This window comes from Physeter macrocephalus, chromosome 2 (assembly GCF_002837175.3).
Source record: "Physeter macrocephalus isolate SW-GA chromosome 2, ASM283717v5, whole genome shotgun sequence".
Lineage (NCBI taxonomy): Eukaryota > Metazoa > Chordata > Mammalia > Artiodactyla > Physeteridae > Physeter > Physeter macrocephalus.
The window spans coordinates 109,671,670-109,679,718 of record NC_041215.1 but is presented as its reverse complement, the minus strand read 5'-3'; the positions used below and the strand labels follow the sequence as shown (position 1 = coordinate 109,679,718).

General features: G+C 35.2%; 1 protein-coding gene across 2 annotated transcripts in view; it reads left to right on the top strand.

Moving 5' to 3' along the window:
* NDUFS1 (NADH:ubiquinone oxidoreductase core subunit S1) overlaps positions 1 to 7,014 on the top strand; it is a 30,942-nt gene extending 23,928 nt beyond the window's left edge. For both annotated transcript variants that reach the window (XM_028481191.2, XM_007111442.4), the window contains exons 15-19: positions 2,191 to 2,345; positions 3,943 to 4,118; positions 4,804 to 4,938; positions 5,043 to 5,115; positions 6,651 to 7,014. In XM_028481191.2, coding sequence (XP_028336992.1) covers positions 2,191 to 2,345; positions 3,943 to 4,118; positions 4,804 to 4,938; positions 5,043 to 5,115; positions 6,651 to 6,742 — 631 coding nt within the window. In that variant the 3' untranslated portion in view covers positions 6,743 to 7,014. The remainder of the gene's footprint in view (positions 1 to 2,190; positions 2,346 to 3,942; positions 4,119 to 4,803; positions 4,939 to 5,042; positions 5,116 to 6,650) is intronic.
* The last annotated feature ends 1,035 nt before the right edge of the window (positions 7,015 to 8,049 follow it).

Here is an 8,049-nt window from a genome sequence, read left to right as displayed (position 1 = left end):
CCTCCCTCCCACCCTCCCTATCCCACCCCTCTAGGTGGTCACAAAGCACAGAGCTGATCTCCCTGTGCTATGCGGCTGCTTCCCACTAGCTATCTATTTTACATTTGGTAGTGTATATATGAGGACATACCTTTTAATGCTTGTTGAGAACATGAAACAGATATTTTAAAACCTTTTCTTTCTTAACTTTTTTTTTTGGATATTTATTTATTTATCTATCTGTCCATCTATTTATTTATTTTGGCTGTGCTGGGTCTTAGTTGCAGCACGCGGTATCTTCGTTGCTGCATGCGGGGTCTTTTAGTTGTGGCATGTGGGGTCTTCTAGTTGCGGCATGTAGGATCTAGTTCCCTGACCAGGGATCAAACCCAGGCCCACTGCAATGGTAGCTCGGAGTCTTAGCCACTAGACCACCAGGGAAGTCCTTTGTCTTTATTTCTTATAGTAAGTTTATTTCAGAGTAAAGCACATTTTGTAATTCTTGGAGAATCTTTTAATCTTTTTTTTTTTTTTAACTGATCATTCTCACAGAGGCAAACTTAGGATACTTAGTTTGTTTTCCAAGATGAGATGGGCCCTGTCATAAGTTTGTGTGTGAGTCTCTGCTCAGATCTTTGAGAGACATCAAGGCTTAGAATGAGAGACATTAAAAAAAATATTGTGTAGGTGGGGTGGCAGGGGGAGCTAAGTTTTGAAATTGAACTTGGGAAGTGTGAGTTCTCTAACTTTGTTCGTTTTTAAGATAGATTTGATTGGGAACTCCCTGGCGGTCCAGTGGTTGGGACTTCACACATTCACTGACGTGGGCCCAGGTTCAATCCCTGGTCAGGGAACTAGGATCCTGCCAGCCATGCAGAGTGACCAAAAAAAAAAAAGATTTTGTTATTTTTGGTCCTTTGCATTCCATGTGAATTTTAGGATCAACTTGTCAGTTTTTGCAAGGGATTTCAGCTGTGATTTTTTGATAGGGATTGCATTAAATCTATAGATCAATTTGGGAAGTATTGCCATCTTAACAATATTAAGTCTTCCAATCCATGAACATAGGATGTCTTTCCATTCGTTATGGTCTTTAATTTCCTTTGGAGTTGTTTTGTAATTTTCATTATACAAATCTTGCACTTCTTTTGTTAAATTTTTCAAAGTATTTTATTCTCTTGATGTCCCATTAGAGAGTTTGACAGAGCAACAGCATCTAGTGGGAGTTCGTTTGACCTGCCAGCCTCCCTTACCAAATAGGTAAAACCCAACTAGCTTTATTCACAGTAGGTCCTCAAAATGGCTACTATCTCTTTAAAGAAAATTAACAATAGCAAACTAGACCAAAGACAACCAAATGTTCAAAGTATAGTTCTTTGAAACCTTTTCTTTAAAAGATTATTATCTGCTTGTAATAGTAATATATGTTCATTGAAAAAAATTCCATAAGGACATACACCAGTGTACTAATTATAGTTTTCTCTGAATTAGTTTTATGAGTGGTGTTTACATTTTCCCCTTTTGGTTTTCAAAATCATCTAATTTTTCTCTAATGACTGTGCTTGACTTATCAAGTCTTACTGTACTGAATAAAAATCAACTTAAGACAATTGCAGTTGGCATAAAGTTTCCAGAATTAGTCCATTAAGTATTATTTCATGAAGAAACAGTGTCCTAAGCATCTTATTTACTTTTTTGCCATTCTTAAAACAGTAAAAGACGGCTGCTTCTGGTTTTGACATATATTTCAAATGGGTAAAAAAGATGAGGGAAGGGCTTCCCTGGTGGCGCAGTGGTTGAGAATCTGCCTGCCAATGCAGGGGACACGGGTTCGAGCCCTGGTCTGGGAAGATCCCACATGCCGCAGAGCAACTAGGCCCGTGAGCCACAGCTACTGAGCCTGCGTGTCTGGAGCCTGTGCTCCGCAACAAGAGAGGCCGCAATAGTGAGAGGCCCGCGCACTGCAATGAAGAGTGGCCCCCACTTGCCGCAACTAGAGAAAGCCCTTGCACAGAAACGAAGACCCAACACAGCCAAAAATAAAAATTAATTAATTAAAAATTAATTAATTAATTAAAGAAAGAAAAAAGATGAGGGAAGATCTTGGACAGCATTGAATAGAAAAGAGACTAGGTATCATTTCAAGAATCACATTTAAATTTTATAATGAAGACACAACAAGTATGCTAAAAACTCGTAATTGTTTTACAGGATTGCAAGCCAAGTAGCTGCTTTGGACCTTGGCTATAAACCTGGGGTGGAAGCAATTCGGAAGTACCCTCCCAAAGTGCTGTTTCTCCTGGGAGCAGATGGAGGTTGTATTACACGACAGGATTTGCCAAAGGATTGTTTCATTATTTATCAAGGTTAGTAGCATCTATGGCACTAGAAACAGAAGAAAATAGTACATTGTGTACATTAGAAACTGTATGGCAGTATATTCAGTGGATTGAATATTTTCCATTTGAGAATTTCCCTACACACACACCAATTTTAAAAAAATATTTGTTGGGCTTCCCTGGTGGCGCAGTGGTTGAGAGTCCGCCTGCCGATGCAGGGGACATGGGTTCGTGCCTCGGTCCGGGAAGATCCCACATGCCGCGAAGCGGCTGGGCCCGTGAGCCATGGCCGCTGAGCCTGCGCGTCTGGAGCCTGTGCTCCGCAACGGGAGAGGCCACAGCAGTGAGAGGCCCGCATACAGCAAAAAAAAAAAAAAAAAAAAAAAAAATTTGTTAATATGTATTTTTATAGATATTTAAATGTTTTAGATTTTATATTAAAAAAGGTTTATAAAAAATAGGTTTATTAGTTACATAGTTGCTATTAAGAATTATCACCTCATGTTTTTTAATAACAAAGAATTAGAAGAAACCTAAATGCCCCCAGTCATAATGTAAATTACAAAATATTATGTAACATTAAATTCAGTTTTTCAAAGAATATTTAGTGTTATTATATAATCAAGGGGAAGCTTTTTTATATATATAAACTGTAAAAGTTAGAAAATCACGAGTCCTGTGTCATAAGACACTTAATGAATTATATTTAATAGCACTCCTTTGGTTTTTTGTGTTTGACTCATTTTCTTGAACTCCAACTCATTGCAAATGTAATCAAGGTTCTTTGGAATAAATGGAGTCGAGTATTCCTGGATATTTTATAGAGAAAAGTATTATATAACTTTTCACTTCATTTAACACAAACACCATACACTTATACTAGGCTTTTTATTGCCATGCCACATAAAAAGCATTATGTAATATTTTGTATCTTTAGTTTAATCAAGTTAAACCAAAATGAATAAACTAAAATCCTGTCCTAGTTCTATCCAGAGATAATCATTGATGATGGTGTAGATATGCACAGTTCATATGTACTTCTATGCATATGCAAACATGTACATAAATGAGATCAAACTTTAAATATAACTTTCTTTCAAATAACTAAAGTTTCTTTTTTCTTCCAACACTTCTGTTAAACTTTTAATGAGTGATAGTCTTTCAGCATACTATTTTCTGTAATCTTCTGTTTATGCTCTTAATCATACTCCTGTATGTCATACTCCTGACACTTTCTGTTTCTCCACCATTTCAGTTTACTTTACCAAATTTCACTAACATACATCTGAGCGTTTCTGCTTTGTAATGATCAGAGAAATGAAACACCTAGTTGCCCATAATATGTGTGTTTATGCTATTTTACGTATTTGTGTATTTGCAAAAATTAACCTGGGAAGACACATATCAAATGCTTTCACAATAGTTTTCTTTGGGAAGGGAGTTTAACTGTGGGCAAAGTGGGCTTTAATTTTTATTCCAAATACTTCAATACTATATTGTTTTAATTTTTAAAACACTTATAATTATAAAAATGTAATTTTAAAAGGATATATACTGTGTTCATGTATAATACCTAATCAGCTTTGTACTAAAATGTGGTTTGCCGTTTTCCATCTTTTCACAGGACATCATGGTGATGTTGGAGCTCCTATAGCGGATGTCATTCTCCCCGGCGCTGCTTACACAGAGAAGTCTGCTACTTATGTCAATACTGAGGGCCGAGCTCAGCAGACTAAAGTAGCAGTGACACCTCCTGGCTTGGCAAGAGAAGACTGGAAAATTATAAGAGCCCTTTCTGAGGTATTTGTCCTTAGTGATGCTGCTAATGGAATGTTTGACATGTTAGCTTGTCAGAATGATTTTCGAAGTCAAGGAAGATGCACGTCTGAAATGCAGAGATGATTTGAACAATCTCTGTAGGAAAAACGTGTTCAGAAAATGGGGATTTGGGGAATTCCCTGGCAGTCCACTGGTTAGGACGCCACACTTTCATTGCTGAGGGCACGGGTTTGATCCCTGGTTGGGGAACTATGATCCCACAGGCCACGTGGTGTGGCCAAAAAAAAAAAAAAAAATGGGGATTTGAAATAGGTGTTTTTATTTTTGACTTGTCTTTTTAATTCTTTGACTATAAAAAGAAGCATCATGAGATTTAAAATAATAATGTACAGTTGTCTATCAACTTTATATGTGAGCAATAGCAGGTTAGCCAAAGCATTCAAATTTAGCAAAGCATTTCTTTATTTCATAATCAGTGTATTTTCTAAAAACAAATTACTAATGTGTTGACAGCTGTTTATGAATTAGAAGAATTATTGACAGTAGTATTCCCCACTTAACCACCTGCTTAATATACATACAAATGGACACCAATATATTTTTCATAGTAGTACTGCATTATTTTACCATAGTTGCAGTGATGTATTATTTGAAATTTTTAAGTATTAATGCTTTATGTCAATTTTTGGAACCTGTTATGTTATAGATTACAGGTATGACTCTTCCATATGATACTCTGGATCAAGTAAGGAACAGATTGGAAGAAGTCTCTCCTAATCTTGTTCGATATGATGATGTCGAAGGAGCTAATTATTTCCAGCAAGCAAATGAGCTTTCCAAGGTAAAAACACGCCTATACGCAATTTTCATAATAATGTATCCTCTGGTGTAACAGTACTAATTTTCAGTACTATTATTATTGATCTCATACTCTTTTTTTTGCAGCTAGTGAACCAACAGCTTCTTGCTGATCCACTTGTTCCACCTCAGCTAACAATAAAAGACTTCTACATGACAGGTATGCAGTTGTCAGCATGACTGCCAAACATGAAAGGTAGAAAGGAGTAAAATCACCTAATTTAGCATTATGATTGCAACGTGCTAGTGGTAGTATTTGATGTTTTTAATCTCAGAAGATTTTTCAAATATCAGAACTAATGTAACTTTATATTTTCTGATTTTACTCTAATTTCTTTTCTCTCTGAAATGTAAGTAGAGTTTGAAAATTAACAGATTTTAAATTTAAAATTTTACTACTTTATGAAGAATTACTGTGTAGCAATTTAAGGAGAATTTTCTAAGTGACAAACATCTGTGAAGGTTTTTCTGAGAATTACAGTAGAAGAATCAAAACACTAAAATGTGAAACATGCTAAATGGTGCTTCTGATGTAAATTGTTAAGAATGTGCTTAAGGAATGCAGACTAACAAACTTGTTTACTACAGATTTTACAACACTTGATATAACATTTAGGTTATGAGGTAGTTGATAGATAATTTAAAATAATTTTCTGTCTAAAAGCAGATAGGAGTATATTTTTCAAGTTCTTGGTGCAGTTTGTATCTAAGATTATTATTATTTTTTTAAATTTTTATTTATTTATTTTTGACTGTATTGGGTCTTTGTTGCTGCATGCAGGCTTCCTCTAGTTGCGGCCAGCAGGGGCTACTCTTCTTTGAGGTGTGCGGGCTTCTCATTGCAGTGGCTTCTCTTGTTGCAAAGCATGGACTCTAGGCGCACAGGCTTCAGCAGTTGTGTCACGCAGGCTCAGTATTTGCAGCTCGTGGACTCTAGAGCACAGGCTCAGTAGTTGTGGCGCACGGGCTTAGTTGCTCCACGGCATGTGGGATCTTCCCGGACCAGGGTTCGAACCCGTGTCCCCTGCATTGGCAGGCGGATTCTTAACCACTGTGCCACCAGGGAAGCCCTAAGATTATTTTTAATAGGTTTTTTTCAGTTGTATTATAAAAGTTATGCTCATTGTAGAATACATACCTAAGCCCACAAGAGCAAGGATAAATCACTATGATCCCACTCCCCAGAAATAACTGTTTAACATTTTGGCCAGTCATCCAGGGATATACACATATATTAATTTATTTAAGCTAAAAATGAGATTACTTATTTACTCTGGGAGAGAGGGTTTGGACAGCTTTATTGAAATATTCACATACATAAAATTCACTCATAAAGTGAATTCATGGATTTTAGTACACTGTTCTGTAAATAACCTTTTTTCAATAATGGTATATTGCACATTCTTTTCCTATCTTTAATACTTTTCTATAATATTTTTAATGGTTGCATACTGGCCCTTTGTATGGCTGTATGTAATTATTTAATCATTCCTAGGAGTACTTATTAAAAGCATTTAGCTATTAAGGGGCTTATCTTCTGAATTTATTGATTTTACAATGTTTACATATAGTTACATAGACTCTTCCAGTCTTTTTTGTTGTTGTTGTTCCTGAATATGTGCAACAGGAAAGTTTTACTGTGTGCTTCTTTTGAAGTTGTATTATCAAAACTCACATTTTCTTGATATCTTTCAGATTCAATTAGCAGAGCCTCACAGACAATGGCTAAATGTGTCAAAGCTGTCACAGAGGGTGCCCATGCAGTAGAGGAACCAACCATATGCTGAAACATCTACTAGCACCCAGTTAGTTAAAGGACAGTTACGTTGGCATGATCTCTTAGAGGTGTATCTCTCTAAAAAATAATCTAAATGATGTAATATTTAAGGTTCTACTGTGCTTTATTTGAAGACGATATTGCAATTATCAAAGAACTTTGAAGTTTCCAAACATTTATGTATTGTGTGTAAACGTTAAATAGTTTAATAAACATGTATAGATGCCCTTTCATGTAAAAGCACTGATAATCTTTGTGACATAAAAAAGAAAATCCTTAAAATATGAATTTTTGTTTATCTTCATTGATCACTTATATTTGTAAAATGGATGAAATAATAGCTTCCATTAGGACCTATTTTTTTCTAGTGCTAAAGAAAAGTTTTAAGTATTCTGTGAAGCTGGGTAAATAGAAAATATATATAATATAATCATACATCAGATGTGTATCTTGGACAGCGCTAATAATAATCATAATAATGATGGCTAATGATTATTCAGGATTTTCTACGTACTAAACACTCTGGTTTTACATACATTATCTTGTTTTGTCCTTTTACATCCCTGTCAGACAGTATTATCTCATTTTACAGGTGAAGAAACTAAAGCCCAGGGATATTGGGTAGCTTGCCCAAGGCCACAGCAAAAAAGTCATAGAATCAAGCCTGGTTCTCTGACTTCAAAGCCCATTGTTCTTAACTGCTGCACATAATTTCCTCCCATTAGTACAGATTCCATAGGTTGTTACGTTTAAGAATCAGTATTGAGAAGCTTAATGGATAACACATTTTTCTGTTTTCTCTTGAATCTGTTTATATAATGTCATGGTGATTTATGGGATATTTTTCTTTGTATAATAGATTGCACACACATACACTCTTGGAATGAGGGAGGTTTCAAGAGATATAATTTAGGTCCTCATTGATGTTCCATATTTATTATATTAACACCATCTGTAGTATTAAGTCAACTAAATTATTCCAGTAATAAAAGACAAAACTAACAGCTCTCATAATTTTCAATTGTCAAAAAAAGTTAAAAATTTACAATTAATCTAGGAGATAATCTGCTATATTAATTTGTTTTCAAAATCTATGTTCAGAATCCTTTGTTTTGTAATCCTTATTCCTTTTTGCTTTCATCAAAGACTTAGCCCAACTATAGGTTGCGATTTTACTGATATAACAGAGGATGAAAATTTTAGACTATAGTATGTCACCAGTACTTTATCTTCAAAAATTGTACAAAATTTGTCACCTGTAACAGTTTTTTCAGAATTATTTTATTCACTTCAGTCATGAAGTTGTATACTTTGCTT